Genomic DNA, 16,978 nt, shown 5'->3' with positions numbered 1-16,978 from the left:
TAGTCGTCTCGACGTACTTTAAGTGCTTGAATTCTGGATTCCTGTTTTGTATTATCTTATTGTCTCATCAGCATTCAGTGCAGTCTGTAATCCTTTTCACCAAAATGTAACACTGGCAGGTTTGTTTGATTTATATCCTGTCGGATCTTCAAGGTGAAGCCACGATATACATCTGCTGTATCCACTGCTGCTGAAGCTTGTGTATGTGTGTCAGTAGTGGCACGACTTAGAGAAACGTTAAAAGAATGCTTAAGGGTCCTGACTGGTAACAGTGAGTGTTGACACTTAAACACAAAGTTGGGATTTTTGACTACCATCGATGGTAGCGGAGCTGCTGAGCGGTTGATGCTGCATTGTCATTAACGGCCGATCCAGGGGCGATTCTAGATTCAAATTTTCAGGGGGGCTCAGCTCCAATTACCTCCAAAGAATAATATTCTTTTAGCCCCGCGTGCTGTTGTAAACTGCTTTAAGGCTTTCAAGTTTTAGAGAAGAGGTCATTGCTTCTTTAGTGGGCTTTCCCTTTGTGCTGATACAGAACTAGTTTTTACTGTAACTACACTTCTGTAGGTTTCTTGATGAGGTCCTTATTGCTGTTTAATATTTGACTTGCCCCAAAATTGGTGACAGTACTTGTGACTTAGCGATGACTTGTGGAGGCATTTGGTAGATTCCTTTTTGTCAGATTACAAGTTTAAAAGTAGGCTTTTAAATACACATGTGTACATCTCCACTTGACTCAAATGGTCTAAACTAGCTAAAGCATTAGAAATGTAAGGCAAGGGAAATTTGCGTGAAAATTCCTGATCCATGAGCGTGATGTTAGTGAAAAGTTCTCTGAGATAATCTTTGCTATAATGATCGTAGTGCATGCATGAATGTACCCCGTCTTCTTCTTAATGGGTGGACTAATCTGAACAAAACTTCCCCCTGTGTTATGTTCTGTTTGCTTTTCTTTCACGTCATGTTTAACGCACATTGTCTGTAATTTGTATCCATTACAGGATTTTTTCAACTCATCACTAAATATGGAATGAATAAAAAATGCCACAGGTGCAGAAGTATAAGACTCCTTTATTAATTTTCATAAAGAAGTCTTGCACATTCCTGCCCAGGTAGCATAGAGGTGGTTAAATGACCTTTTCTGAAATCTGCAACCCGTTTCTAAAATTGAACCACAGTGAAAGTTTGCTGCTTTCAAAATGAACCTACAAGCTAAACGAGCTAAAAAGAACACAGGTCTTCAGTGTTTTTTCGAACAGTAACCCTTTCACAACACACATAGTTTATTCACTGTTGACACAAAACATATTGATTAATGCAGGTTTAGGTTCCAAAGACACGTATCTAAAGTTTCTGGACCTGACAGCAAAGCAGTAACAGTCATTGAAGCGATTAAATCTGTGACAAACGTCTCCAGGACAGGACAGAAGCTAATTTGACAGTTCTCTTTAAAATAGTCTGTTGTTGGTGTCACAGTTAACTTGACACAGATGCACTGGTGCTTAAAAATGCTGGATTTTACTCCCGGCCAGACATGACTGAAACACACGTTGTAAACAAACACCATACCTGGTGAATCACTGCTTAGTATACGACGGTGTTTTTGACAGATACCCAGTAATAATGAATGAACATGCACCACAAAGTAGAAGACATATTGTAACACTGATTGCTACATCTACTTGTAGCTACTGCTGAAGTGCTGAAGTGATGGTATTTAGCTTCAATATTGCTGCTGAACTGTGCTTGTGATGGAATACTCATTGCTTTTATACATGGCTAACTAGCAAACCCACTTGTTTGCTAGTGATAATTATTGATGCATTTCTTCACAGTTCCTATAGAGAGCTTACATCAAAGCATTGGACTGTAGTGTGTGCATGTATGTGGTGATCCACTGCTGGCACCTCATTAATATGCTGTCCTCCTATATCTGCAACAGAGGGAACGGGAGACTGGCATCTCTAAGCCCTCTTGACCATCTTCAAAAAAGATAAAAGCTTTGACCCAAACTAGTTTACGCGGGACACAAAAAAAAAAATATTAAAATTCAGCAGACTGCTCCGTCCTTTTGACGGACAGAGATGAATGAAAATTGCTGCCAAAGCAAATACTGAAACAGCATAGAAAAACACGCTTTCTCTGCAGACACCATCATGGGGCTTCAAAGGAGAAGGCGAGGACAAGATGAAAGGCTGGGTGCATTGTGATATTTGAAACACACTGGCTAGCCCTCAACTAACGGATGTCAAGGTCTGTGGGTTTTGCAGTCCCTTTTTTTTCATTGGGATATGAATGAATCGCGTTGAATCAAGTGCCCTCCATTGTGCCGTGATGGTCAAGAGAACATCCAAGACATTCTTGAATAACGGGACAGAGGAGCACTGGTGAGCAAATATTTATAGGATATCTACAGGGTAAAGCTCTGAGCAGTTCAGTCTCTACAGTTCTTTCCCCCAAGTCTTTTTTTTCCAATAATAAACTGAACATCTACCAGAATACTCTGGACCATAAAGTTTCTTACTTTTTGCTAACCCTTAATTGTCCTTGAAACACAGGGTGAGGGTGGGGCGTCTACAGAAGGGTGTCTATTCACGCTCAGGGAAAGAGAACACCTATCGGGGTAAAGCCTAGTGTTACATTGGGCAGACTTTGTTCTCTGGAATGGGAAGCTGAGCAAATGACCCGCAGTCGGTTGGAGAATCAGATCTGAAGTCCGATCTGGGTGACGTGGTGCTGCCCACGGGGATGTGGGCAGCAATGGCTGACATCTCTCCCGTGTGACTCTCGGCAGTGATTCCAGGTCGATCAGAGGTCTGATTCAGGTTGCTATCAGGGATCGTCCCCATGCCGGTGAAGTGCTGGATAAGACACTTCCTGAACTGAACACAGAGCAAGATAACAGATTAGAACCTCTTATGCCATGTTCACATTGAAATATCATGTAATGATGAAATGCCCTGTTTAAATAACTTATTAGCTACTGTTAGCCAAACGCTAATGTTTACTTTCAGCCACACTTACTGTAACCACCTCTGTTATTTGACTTATCTGATTCTGAATTTGCTGCTGAACGAACAAATGTCACGGTTAATTGCTGGTGTGTTTGATACAAATAACATTTTATTAAAGTGTTTGTTACACAGTGTGTTCAGAGTATCTCTCACACGACTGGATCTGGTACAAGACAGACATGCATTTGGAAGTAATGCTACCCACGAGCAATAACAGGACCACACTGACAGACACAATGAACAGCAGTAACTAATGCAGTATTTACATATACAGATCCAGGGCAATAGTCCAGAGCAAAATGCAGATTACTCAACTTGCTGGGGAGAGCTGTTTTTTTAACATTCCTTTATCAGCTATACATGTTTATGACCAACTAGACTGGTGATGGAAATTAGTTGAGGCTATATGCACACATGTACAATATTGCACACTGCCTTTGCAGACTCTTTTTTTTCTCCTGTTCCTTACAAATGATCTAAACAGTAATCAAAATCACAAGTCAATGCATCTCTGCAACTAAGATCATTTATATTTATTTCCTTTGGTAGGACTAAAGCACTCAATAAACTGATCTGCGAAGCCAGTAATGTTGTAGGGATGGAGCTGGACTCCCCTAAGGTGATGTCGGAGAGGCGGATGTTGTCCAACATACGGACAATGCTGGACAATACCTCCCACTCACTCCATGACGTGCTGGCCAATCACAGGAGCACGCTCAGTGAGATTACTCAAATGCACCACTGAATGACACAGGAAGTCATTTCTGCCTGTACAACTCATCCATCTAATGCACACTGTGCAATAGTTACACCTTTTTGCACATGCGCTACACTGAAAATAAGAAATAACAAATATGTACAGGTTAGAGTAAAATGTCAATCACATATATTTCATCTCTGTTAAATTCTGGATATTTATAATTAAGGTAATTATATGTATTGAAGGTATTTCTTATCATTTGTAAACTTTGTAATAAATTGTTTAATTTAGTTCAGTCTGTTACTATTCTTATTGACAGTTGGTCTAAAGAGATCTGCTCTACCACCTGTGGCTACTAATCGGAAGGTTGGTGGTTCGATCCTTGGCTTCCCCAGTCTGCATGCCAAATATCCTTGGGCAAGATACTAACCCCAAGTTGCTCTCCGATGCATTCATCGGAGTATGAATGTGTGTGAATGTAGTTTAGTTTGCACTTGAGTTTAGAAGTGCTTGTATGAGTGGGTGTGAATGGGTGAATGAGGCATGTTGTATAGAGCGCTTGGAGTACTCCGGGAGAGTAGAAAAGCGCTATTTAAGAATCAGTCCATTTACCATAATTTTCTTAGGTATTAAAAAAGTATCTGATTTTTTTTTTCTTTGCCTGTCCCGTTTGGTTCTTTTGCCATCAAAATTATTGTCTAAAGGCAAAGAAAGATGCCCAACGGATTTACTTTACCAAATGGACCGTCCCAGCCTTGCCGTATTGGTCTATTTGATTCACCTTTGCTTTAATTGTTTATTTTATTTTCATTTGCTGAACACGGGACAGACTTGACTGGGGAAAAGAAAAGGGAGAAAGAAAGAGGGAAAGAAAAAGAGCGGGGAAGAGGGACAGTGATAAAGGGCAAAAACCAAAAACCAACAAAACAAACAGACAAAAAATACATATGTCAATCACCTGGATCACCTGTTGAGAAAGAAAAAAGAGAAAACAAGCAAAGAAAAACAGAGCTGAAAAGTATCTGATTCTGATGCTAAGAGCAAACTGCTTGTTCCTATGACCAAAGCAGGGAACCAGAGTGACTATAACTGTATATCATGAAGTTTGACTGTACAGAGGTGACCATGAAGAAGATCAGCTCTACAAGGTGTCCACAATATTAAAGTGGTTTACTTATGTGAACCCCTCTAAAGAGATTGCATTTGTGTCTGAGGGCTCCATTTCTCACGAACATAAACACAGGCTGGTATCGTGTCAGCGCTCGACGAGGCAGGTGAGGTAAAGCTTCCTCATTAGTGATGTGCTGACAGCTGTCAATGTGCCACCATTACTCAGATGCAGTTCTGCAGAAAGAAATGCCAGATGGAAAATCCATGAAGAGAGAAGAGATGGAGTTCTTCCTGTCTCACCTGGAGACATTTAACCAGTCATGATGTGTACAGTTATGTAACAGAGAAAAAAGGGGAAACTGTAGCTGTATGCACGGTCAACTAGATGTGAATTGAAAAATGTAAGGTTTTTGCACCTTATGCCCATAAGGTGCAGGACAAGTATCTCCTCAGGACTTCTTATAATTTGGGAGATGTCTCACAGAACATGGGGATCCTGTGGTAAAAAAAATAAAAAATAGCCTTGTGCAAATCATGACAGTAATTTGGGGTTCTTCTTCTGCCTCTCATCCACCCAAGAATCAAATGTGCTCCAGTGGCATTTAAAAGCTTGACAGCAGTTTAGGTTTAAATTCAGAAGTTTCATGTTGCTTCACTGTATTGAAAACCCATTTACAGCTAGGTTACTACTGCTTGTTCTGTTACGCTGATTCAGCTGATTCTGACGGTGGCTGGGAGGCGTGCACCTGCTCAGAAAGACACAACAGCAGTGGAACTGACACCAGTGTTACCTTTAAGAATACAGCCATTTTTTAGCAGTCATTGATTTCAATCATTGATTTCACATTCCATCAACACTAAAAATCCCTGATCCCTTTTTCCGCTTCCCACTCTGTGTAGTCTTGAGGAGAAAAAATCATTCCCAACCCTCGGTGACCTATCTAATTTAATGGTGCAAGCCTCCTAACTGCCCCCCTCAAAGCAGCAGTGCTGTTCAGAGTGTGAGAGCAACACCTCTGCTATCCTCCGATGTCATGAAAAAGCACAAGGCTGCCGTTATGGCAGTGGTGCATTCAATAGCGATTCCTCCTGTGACCTAAAATATGTTGTAGCTTTTTATATATATAATGGTTGTATAAAGCTTTCCTCCAATAAAACAGTAACTTTAAAGCACTCCCACATAGAGAAACAGGTCATAAAAGATCGCTTTAATGGCAAAACGATTGGCCTGAAACACATTAGTTCTTTATAGCAGATACTTCCACCTTCTTTAAAGTTTAAGAACACCCTAAGGTTTGGAAAGCTGAAACTCTGACTACACCAATTTGTTCTGGTGACAAACTGAGGTCATGGGCAAGCAGGACATATTTATATTTATAAGAACTTTTTAACTGAAAATACTGTGAATTAATTCAATCTTTAACTAAACTGAGCTGTGCAACTTCAACAAAACCTTCTTTTTTCTTATTGCTGGCTGTTGGACTCATTTTTGTTTTCTTATATTTTTATGGTCTAAGAATCCTTTCTGGTCTTGCAGCTCTTCTGGTTCGCCAAGTTGTACCTGTGGACTTATTATTACACAAGAAAAGTAAATATGCTGTATCACATGCTTCTGGTCATCTGTTACCTTAGAGACCACCTTTCCAATTATGCACTTTATCTTTCAAAATGCAAGCTATCAGTTCTCCGGTATGCCTGGCTAAGGTACTCCCTTGTACTTTAGCTGGTACTTGTGCTTTCTTGATTTGATTTTTACTAAACTGAGTCAATGGCAGAGGGAGTTGGATGAAAGAATTTGATTTCCTGAATAGAGATCAAGATCCTGTGGACAAAATGTACATTGTAGTACTCTCCAGAACCGTCAAGATTAGGACGGGGTTTTTTTTGGGGGGGGGGGGGTTATTTTGCTTTTTTAGATCCTCAATAATTAAACTAACATTGAGAGAGTAAAGCCTGTCTAAAGCATGAATTGAAATAAATTCCAATTATACTATTGTCATGGCACTGGGTCTAGTGCCCCAGTGTTTTTTGTTTAACTTGTACTCTTTGAATTACTGTTTTCTGTTTGTATTGCACTTATAGTTCCTGGTTTCTGTTTTTTCTGTTCTATTTCTGTGCCTCCCTTGTCTCTGTGCTTCATGTTTCCTCTGTTCCCGAGTCCATTTCCACATCTCAGTGTCTAGTCTGCGTCTTTATGAACGTCATGCTTCCTGTTTTATTTTGATAGTCCGTGTCCTGCGTGCAGTGTAACTAGTTTTGCTTCCCCTTCTCTTGTTAGGCCTCATTTGACCCAGCTGGATGTCCCCCATCCTCGTGTTGTCCTGCTTGTATATTTAAGCCCTGTGTTTGTCTCTGTCTGTTGCTGGGTCCTGTTCCTGGTTTGTTTTCTTGTTTTCTAGTCTGAGTTTCTAGTTTCCAGTTTAGTTTGTTGTATTTGTTGTTTTCTCAGCAAGTAAAGCTTCGGCTTTGAGTTTACCTTTCCGTTTGAGAGTCCTCCTCCTGCCTTTCACACAACACAGTCATGACAGCTATGGTGCTCTATGAATGTAGAAAGTTTTTTTTCACCTTTTAGCTTTTTGAGGTTTAATGTAACTGGAGGTGGTCTTCCTCTAGAACTACAGGGATATATTGCAGTAGTCATGCATCAAGTCACCTCCAGCCTCTACTTTACCTCATCTTGTTATGTAACCAACAGAGACACAGAGAGGGAAAAATATCAAGCAGTAGAGGTCACTTGATTGTTATGAGCATTAGCAGTTGGGTGTTTAGACCTGCCGGCTAGGTGTTATTTACATTCAGTGGGTCTGGCTGACCTACTTAAACAGCAAAGTGGGGCAATCTGATGGAGATGGACGACATGCAACAGACTACAGGCAATAGTCTGATCTAGGCCCTTTGACAAGCACATGTATGAAAAATGTTATGTAGTCAATTCTAATGGTCATATTTCACTGCAGCAATGTAAATAATCCTAACAGAAAATAATAAAAATGGTCAATTACACAATATGCAAATGAGGGACCCGTGAAAGGAGACATGACACTGCATTGCACTTTGTACACTGGGAAAGTTACAGGAAAGTGATATACATTCTGTTAATTATTATAAATAATTATTTAAATCTCTTCTTCCCTTCTTTCTATTCAGAAATGAAAGAAATATAAAATGCCCTGTAGTTCCATGGACAATGAGAAATTAATTAAGACATTTAAATAGTGCTTTAAATATGGTGGTATTTGGAAGCAAGCATCAACTACCAATATTTATTAAATGCTTTGCATAAAGAACGAGTGTCTTATATAGAAAATGGTTTATGCCATCAAGGGAATAAAACACATCCAAGGTGATGGGTGTTTAAAGTCTATACATTATGTGTCAAAAAAAATCTCCCTTTATTAGTTCTTTCAAAAGCTGCAGTGAAAATCCAGGTATTAGTCCCTTACACTGAGAACAGAGCAAGAGAGCACAGAGTAAAATAAAAAATTAAGTAAATGACATGAAGAAATGTCAGCAGCAGCCGTTTTACAGTGGTAAGCCTCACACCTTTTTTTTAAGCAGACAGTTGTGCACTGTGGATTTTATACTTCAGTCATTCACCGTGCACTGAGAAACAGGCCGACACTACAAAACAACAGAATAAACCCACCTCTATAGTTCAACAGCTTTCATGTGACACAAGCAGTAATGTGTCTCCAGGAAGGAATGGCCAGACTAAAGTAAAGCAACACTTAGTGTGACTAAAGTGAAACTATGATGCAGTGGCTCTAAAAATGTCTACTTACCTGTTTGTTCATGAAAACATAGATGATTGGATTGTAAACGGCAGCTGTCTTGGAGAAGAAGGCTGGGATAGAAGCCAGTCTTGGATCCAGTTCAATAGTTGGATGTGCTGTGACCAATATGGAGAAGACTGCGTATGGTGTCCAACCCACCATGAATGCCACGATCATCACCACCACCATGCGGGTCACTTGGCGCTCTGGTTTCCTGGCAGTGGCCAGACGACCATGTGATACCTGACAGCAACATAAAAATGTATGCAGTCATGCATTTGCTGGGACGTCCGCTCCTGGAAAGATTGCAGCACTGGTGCTCCAGACCAGCAAACTGCCAGAACTTTAACTTTTATAGAGGCAGTCACACAATAACTGCTAATCAAATTAATAATTGACCACAGGCATCTGACTGCTACTTCCCCTCTGAATTCCTACAGAAGCCGTAAGATTGTGCTTAGTTTCTCAGAGTTGTGTGAAAACTTTCTTTTTTACATAACTGTACATGTCCATCAGCTGATCAGTAATATCCAGTCATTTCCGTGTAGGTGGACAACAGCCATTATAACCTGACGCTTATTTGAGAGATGAGTAATAGTACTGTCAGCTGCAATGAGCAGTCATCCAGTACCTGATATTCCCTGTAATAAAAGCTCCAAATTAAGAAACATCTTAACTAGTAATATACTGAGTCACAATGATGACATCAGTACAGCGCTGAAGTCTGGTTTCTGTCATCCTTCCTTCTGAGCTCTCCTTCTTAACTTTTCTGTAATTTTGTAAAACTGTAAAAATGATAGTGTGTGTGTGTGTGTGTGTGTGTGTGTGTGTGTGTGTGTGTGTGTGTGTGTGTGTGTGTGTGTGTGTGTGTGTGTGTGTGTGTGTGTAAGAACTGACCTTCCTGAGCTTCCGTAGGAGCTTCCCATAGCAGAAGAAAATCACCCCGAGAGGCAAAATGAAACAGGTGACGAAGAAAGTAAGGATGTAGCTGTGATCTGTGATGTTGGTTGAATACCTGTTCGGTGTCAGAGATGAACAGAAAAAAAAGTTTGACTCCATTTTAAATTAATGTCACTGTGTCTACCTGTGACTCCCTGCGAGAATTAAATCTAAATAAGGCCATCTGCAGCAACCCCAACTGGTCGCAGCAGATGGCCGCCCTTCCCTGGTTCTGCCGGAGGTTTCTTCCTGTTAAAAGGGCGTTTTTCCTTCCCACTGTTGCCAAAGTGCTTGCTCATAGAGGGTCATTTGATTGTTGGGTTTCTCTATATATGTAATATTGTAGGGTCTACCTTACGATATAAAGCATCTTGAGATGACTGTTGTTGTGATTTGATGCTGTATAAATAAAATTGAGTTGAATTCCGATCTAAATTCAGAACAAAATGTCATTTTGAGGTTTTTCAAAGAAAACAAAATTTAAAAAAAATACTTCTGCACCTCATTTGAGCTTCAGTTCAAAAGGGTAATTTCACAGCTGACACAAATTTCTGTGGCTCAAAACACCAGAGGGTGGGGTTTGAAGTGTGGTTCAGTTGGAGATTTGCAATGCAACATTTCACACCTCATTCATTTATGGAATCCATGGTGCTAAATATCAAACACTGAAGTTGTGTTTAGAGGACAGAAGAGTTGTAGGAAATTGGTAGATTTGTACAGAAATCCTCAGACCTGTGACAGCAACTCACTGGAATCCTGAAACTGTAGCAATATGCATGTATTCAACCCTCTGAGGGGCAGGACATTTTCCTCATTAGTGCCATCTACTGTTCAGTGGGCCAAATTAGCTTACAATTCAATTACCTAGTCACTTCTGCATATAAACAGACAGCATTGAAATCACCTCCAAGAGTCATTTTTAATCAGGTGAATTCCTGCACTGTTGCTGACAACTCAAAAATGTCAGCAACTCAGGATCTTGCTTTCCACCACCAGCTGGTGTGCTTTTTCTCCAACAGCATGCCTGCCAGAGAAAATCTCTTCATTCACATTGTCGGAAACAGTAGTGCTGCTTCACACTGGGAAAGAATGATATTTCAATCCAATCTGTTACAGAAACATTACATTATTGCTCAGACCATAAAATATAAGTTTAAAACACCCAAGTTTTTGCATGAAGCTAGACAGAAGTAACTGGACTATATACTATAATGAAACATTCTCGTTTTGGGGTTTTTTGTTAAAAAATGTGTGCTATGAAAATGGAAGAAGGAAAAATAAACTTTTCATGTTTCATGTTTTGTGTGACAGGTTTTTAAAAAACAATAAAATAACAAATATTTTATTAGAAAGAAGCCCTAATTCCTATAAAATACACTGTGATCACCGACACACAAACCTCTGATTATTCAAATTAAACTGAGAATATATGTGGCTGAGAGCATGAACATAATTAAAAGGTTGACCTGTGACCATCAGAACTTTCTTAGTTTTGGACCCGCCTGTGTCCCACTCTGTCTGGATAACGGCTGCAGATGCAAAAAATACTCTTCAGCCTATAGTTCATGCACCTATGGTATGAAATTCAACATCTTACATCACCTTATTCTCAAGTTATTCTCATTCAATCAATTTGAAACTCCTACACTGCTTCGTTCTTGAGCTCTCACATTCACAAACTTAAGTTGCAGCAGTGGGAAACCAAAAATGCTTGTGAGTTAGCGACAGCTCCAGAATCCTGGAAGAAGAACTTCAGCATTCTCTAAAAAAAATCATCTTTCCATAAATTTAGCCAACACTGGTATCGTCCATGCTGAAGACTGAGTCGCTGATAATAAAAGGGGAACATATGGAGTATTTGAAACTAATATATGAGATTTGTGTAATTTAGATTTGTGAAAGAAAGATGCAGTCTGGGAAACCATCAGCTATCATCTGCTGACTTGGGCTTCTGCTGTAGCCATATTGTGCATAAATATATTAAAAACAAGGAAAACAAGCTCATGAAAATTCAACCTCCAACCACATCCTACTTAAACTACCTAAACTTAAATGTATCCTCCTTAATGTTATGTTGTACTGCAAGGTGATAGAGTTTTGAATGATTTGACATGTAGATGACATTGCACAATGCTGTACTCACATATTTACAATATGCTAGTGTCTCTAGTTGACAAGGAAACAGAGCAATAGGCAAACCTCCAAAACAGTATACATGATAGTTTGTAATGAGCGTATGGTAGAGGGTGAATAATATGTGCCATACATGCAGATCTTCTGATCAAGCCCAGGGATTTGAGCTGACAACCTCCCACCTCTGCATGTATCTTTGTACTAAATATCCTACAGAACACCTGAGCAGTAGAGGGGATTTCAAAGAAAGTCAGTAGGATAAAGTTAGTAGACTCCGTGCAGGGTGCAGCTACCTGCCGACAGTTCTGTGGCAACATGCGAGTCCTTCAAAAGCCAACGCTTCCAGCACTGAATATTTGCATATATACATATATGCATATAAAAAGATGCACATAAATGAGGCTTTTAAAATTTATCAGGCTGTGCATGTTGCAACTGAAGCTCACACACCTGCTCCTGCTGTTAACCAAATATTTTCTGACACAGCTCACACCGTGTGCAGCCAGAAATGTAGGGGATTATATATGTGGTTGGTATCTCCATAAGGTGATGTCTTAATTGCATTGTGTGGACAATTTGTTCTCCTGGCGCTTCTTCTAAGCAGTGGTTCTCCAACGGGGCTTCGGGCAAACTCTCAGCCCATATCTGCACGCCTTTGATCAAAGCAGCTAAATAGCACTACCCAGATGACGCCCTGAGGGCCGAGGTTAGAGGAGACCTCTTTTTTTTTTATAACAAAAATTAGGACACAGCAAGCTAACATGGCTGAAAGAGCGACATAGAGCTAAGTGACAGGGTTGAGGGAAGAATGGCTGCTCCGTTTCTATGTAAAACACATTGTTTAAGGTTAACGTTGAACCAGTGAGGTTCATAAACACCTAAAATCCAGTAACATTAATTCATTTAAATTCTGCCATCAACATGTTGCACCTCATCAGGTGACTTAAGTACATGTAAAGACAATCTTAGGGACATACTCACATTCAATGACCCTTCATCATTGTCTTTGAGTATTATAGCCCTTGTAAACTTGCTTGGGTTAAATGACCAACTGCCTCAGTACCACACTGAACTTCATTCAGTTTGGAGAAACACGCTACACCTTATCTGCCCAACACCAAACAGTCACATATTCATTTACATCTCAAGATATTTCCCTCAGAACCAAAACAGAGCAAAAACTATATTGTTTGTTTCTTGGTTTATTTGTTTTTTTGCATTCATAAAGCTAAGGCATAATACTTGCTAACCAAGTAAACTTATTAGCACTAACAATTAGCTTAGCACTCTACCATCTCATTAAAAAATGGTCAATTCTGGATTAAAAGAAAAACAAATATCATCATAGCAACCTAAACACTAATGTGGAGGTTTCATGCTCCAACCAGCGACATCACTATTTTGGATTGCATGCTATGGTTTGAGAGTTTCTTATGACGCCACCAAGTGGTCAAAAAAAATTATTCACAAACCAACAGTTGTTTATATTTAACCAAATACAGCCATTGATTTTGAATTGGTGCATGATGTGAGTAAGGAAAAACGGTCTTAAGAATTAAAGTTCAACTCAAATCACAATTTTCTGTTAAGGTCAATCAAACCCTGCTTTCTTAAGTATACAACAGGGTTATTTGCCCCAAAGCAAAAACCTCTAGCATTGAAATACTTTTTGGGTATTGAGGAAATAAGTTTGGCTTTTTTTCTAAATGGGATTTGTGTGTGAGAAGTGCTCATTTCTCACCAGTCGGGCTCACAGGTGGTCCCAATCTTGCTTACAGTGTATCTGTTCCATCCCAGCACTGGAGGGAAGGTCCAGATGAAGGAGAAGGACCAAACGAACACAAGACCCAGGATCGCGTGCTTTGCTTGCAGTCGGATGTTACCCAGAGGTCGGCAGATCACAAAGAACCTTTCAAAGGACAGGACAGCCAGGGACCAGAGGGCCACGATCCCTTAGGGAAACAGCAGGAGGTCAATGTGGTTGAGCCAAGTGGGACATTTACCAGTGATACACAGCAACATCCCAGATTTGCACGAGGTCTGGGTAAAAGCAGCTGCCCTGGTGCTGATATAGTTTAATGATTTGAGATGGGTACATTAGGTTATCCCCTAATGAGCTTTGTTTTAAAAAGGCAGTATTTAATTGTGGTAATAAGTCTCTCTCATAGAAGAGCTAATTGCTTATCTCTCCACAGTGAGATTCTTCATGTGTATTTCTGCTAGTGTCACTGGGGAGAACTAAAGACAGGGGCATAAACGAAGGTGTTCAATTATCACACATTTAAACAAAAGCCTCTGGTATATAGGTTCCCAAATACATTCATACCATTACTCCCGACGGTGGTTTTATAGCTTTTAAAGTTCTGATAACTGAACATCAAAGGAGGGTTTTTCTAGAAGAATTCAGTTTTTACCCATTAAGATTTAATGTATTTATCTGTACAGCACAGGTGCAGTACAAAGACCTAAAAATAGACACAAACAGAAAACATTCTCCCCCTGAGTAGAATATTAATTGGAGCATCCACCCTGTTCGAGGGGAGAAGCTCACCTAATGTAATGACTTTCATATTTACCCACACCCTTTTACACGCACACACGAATAATAGCAATGACACTGCAGTTAATCACTTAAAAGTGCTGTTAAAGCAAAAACATTCGAGTGGCTTTTCACCATGAGGCTATGGAAGATGTGCGCTTCACTTCAGCGGGTTATTGATCATGTATCAGCGCAGCTTCTTCAGTTATCATCTAGACTTTGCAGCTTAGGATCAAAATCTGTTCAGCCTTCCAGCACAAGTCATTTGTTTGTTATTCAGTAATAACTGTACGCGACAGGGTTGCAATGCAGCGCATTACAGCAATTTGTCCCCACAAATAGCCCACACAACACGTTATAATCATGGAGCAAATAGAGATCAATACATTGATTTCTGGAGTTATTTAACATCACTGTCTGTGTGTAAGCTCTGGGTACAGATGCCATCAACTAATGCACTGCATAATGCAGTTCTGGTAAAGAGCATATACAGTACTGCAATAAGCTGGCTCATTAAAGCACCACACGTGACAGTAATTTGATAATATTCTCATTAAGTTGCATGAAAATATAAATTCATTATAAATTAATATTTCCTGTTGACAGACTGTCAGTTTTACAGACTTAGACAAAATCATCCTTTTACTTCATGTGCCATTCCTCTCTGAAACCATGTCACAAATCTAATAAGGCTTTGCATAAAATGATTAAGTATTCAGACTTTATGTACTGCAGGTGTCTCACCAGATGCCCATGATCCCACACAGCATGGGAACCTCTGCATGCCATTCCAACCCACCTACTTGGTTATTGGTGGTCACAGCGCTGGTAACCTACTTAAAGCAAGTCATGTACAAAAGTGTGTGAGAAGGCTTCTGTACCAGGATCGCTTTAAATACTGCTTTACACTCTGGACTCACACAGCAGCAGGAAGCAAATACTATCCAGGTTCAGTTTAAACATAATGCACAGTTTATAAAACAGCCCTCAAAAGAATCAAACTTCAAGTTAACAGTGAGACTGACATTGATTTTGGAGTTATAGTTTTACTTTGGCCAGAAATGTCTATCATCCCGATCCTTGTGCTTTTGGTGTCTTGGTTACAACTGAGGTTTAAAGGGTGTGTGTCAGATAGAATGGATTTTTAAATATTAGTCTTGAGCTGTTTAAATAAATAAACATTTAAAATCAGTCTACACATTGATGGATGCCAGAATGCATTTATTATTTCAACATTTCTCCTGTCACTGTAAGAAAGTAGTGCTTTCATCGTTTGAATCTTGTCCAAGGAAAGCAAGCAAAGTTCCTGAGGCTGGAATGTTCTGTCAGTTAGAGGGATTTATTCTTTATTTGACATGGCTTCTAGATGCCCTAATTTATTAACAAGCGTTTAGTGACAAAGTCGAATAACACCACGTGGAGTTGTTTTACTCGCACGCACAGCAGCTCTTTTTTGCAGTAAAAGGAGCCACTCTGACAGCTACAGCTATGGAACGTGGAGCTTCATTCATCTCTGCCATTACAGTAACAGGATGGGGGAAAGTGTTAACCTACCGAAAAAAGTAACTGCAAAGCCCTCCAGGACGCAAGCCCACTTCCCGAGGAAGAAATAACCCCTGGCGTTAGTCAGGAAACTTATCACTCCACCGGTGAGGGAGACTAGAAAGTCGGCGATGGCCAGATTAACTATAATGTAATTCAGGGGCTGCCTCAGTTGTTTGAACTTGAAAGTGACAAACATGACCAGGAAATTTTCGGTTAAAGACAGCGAGCTGACCACAAACATGAGAACGGCCAGGATGGTGAAGTTCCAGGGCGCGATGTTCTTGATGGGTCCGTTAAAGGGATCATCGGGGGTGGAGAGTTCAGGTGCCACGGTGTAGGACACGCCGTTCACTGACACGCTGAAGGTTTCCATTGTCCGTGTCCGGAGAGTCCGCTGGCTGCTCGCTAACCCTAACCTCGGTCTCCTCTTCTCATACTCACAACTTAACGTGGAGTCTGTGCCAGACAGGCGCGCTCTGCAGTCACTTGGAAACGCGCCGCTTGAGCTGAGCACGCTGTGCGCTCCGGGACTCCTCTTTCCAAAAGTTCAGATGTTGAAATCCGCGCTGGCCGCCGCGCATGGCGAAGCGCAGGACGGAGAAATCCACTAAACGCGCTTGGGCGTGATTGTGCGCCGCTGCTGGAAAGTGTCAGTCTACATGTGAGAGCGGAGCAGAGCGCGAGCTGTGCGCTGCGGTCAGGGGAGATGTCTTGAAAAAGCGCGAGTGGACGAATGATCGGGGGCATCTTGGCGGCTCTTATATAGGCGGCTCCGGCATCGCTGCTGTCCTCCAGGACGCCCTCTCCGTGCGCGCTTCTGTTCAAGCTCCGGACACTGATCACAGTCCAGTCTCCAGGCTTGGCGCGTACTCCGGATGAACCCGGGAGCGCATAGCTGCCATCCAACACTTTTACACACGAGCCAGTAATTACTACCATGCATGATTAATAGGCTACATCTAATGTGTGGCTATTTTAGGTGCATTTCGAAAGGACACGTAGAGATCTGGTGATTTTCGCCTTTTCAGTGCGCAATTTATTAGTGATGCATAATTAGGCACCGCAGCGGAGTGATTGGTCGCAATGGACCTGATGTATTCGTCTAAATTAACTATAAACGTTCACCTTTAAACTCTCTAAAATTCACATGCATATTGAAGTCCTTGAGCGATACGTGTTAAATTAACCTGGATAATTAGTCTTTACTCACATCTACAGGAAT

At 40.7% G+C, this 16,978-nt stretch overlaps 1 protein-coding gene across 1 annotated transcript; it reads right to left on the bottom strand.

Moving 5' to 3' along the window:
• Positions 1-1,116: 1,116 nt before the first annotated feature.
• Positions 1,117-16,662, bottom strand: valopa (vertebrate ancient long opsin a). The gene is made up of 5 exons (XM_086258382.1): positions 15,766-16,662; positions 13,414-13,624; positions 9,498-9,615; positions 8,610-8,843; positions 1,117-2,885 (listed from the first exon to the last, which is right to left on the bottom strand). Exons 1-5 carry the CDS (start codon positions 16,127-16,129, stop codon positions 2,640-2,642), a joined length of 1,173 nt encoding a protein of 390 aa, XP_086114508.1. The 5' UTR covers positions 16,130-16,662; the 3' UTR covers positions 1,117-2,639.
• Between the last annotated feature and the right edge of the window lie 316 nt (positions 16,663-16,978).

Source organism: Aulonocara sp. 'chitande type north' Nkhata Bay, linkage group LG13 (assembly GCF_057382095.1).
Source record: "Aulonocara sp. 'chitande type north' Nkhata Bay isolate Kocher_YH1m ecotype deep benthic linkage group LG13, A_spYH_male_GT1.1, whole genome shotgun sequence".
Taxonomy (NCBI): Eukaryota; Metazoa; Chordata; class Actinopteri; order Cichliformes; family Cichlidae; genus Aulonocara; species Aulonocara sp. 'chitande type north' Nkhata Bay.
This window is presented reverse-complemented; position numbering and strand designations above follow the sequence as displayed.

What these genes read in the sequence shown, in the direction of transcription:
- valopa (XM_086258382.1), bottom strand. Translation starts at nt 16,129, where the DNA reads ATGGAAACCTTCAGCGTGTCAGTGAACGGCGTGTCCTACACCGTGGCA. An exon ending in CTTTGCAGTTACTTTTTTCG is followed by an intron (nt 13,625 to 15,765) that starts GTAGGTTAACAC and finishes TGTTTCCCTAAG; the next exon opens with GGATCGTGGCCCTCTGGTCC. An exon ending in TCCTACGGAAGCTCAGGAAG is followed by an intron (nt 8,844 to 9,497) that starts GTCAGTTCTTAC and finishes TGTTGCTGTCAG; the next exon opens with GTATCACATGGTCGTCTGGC.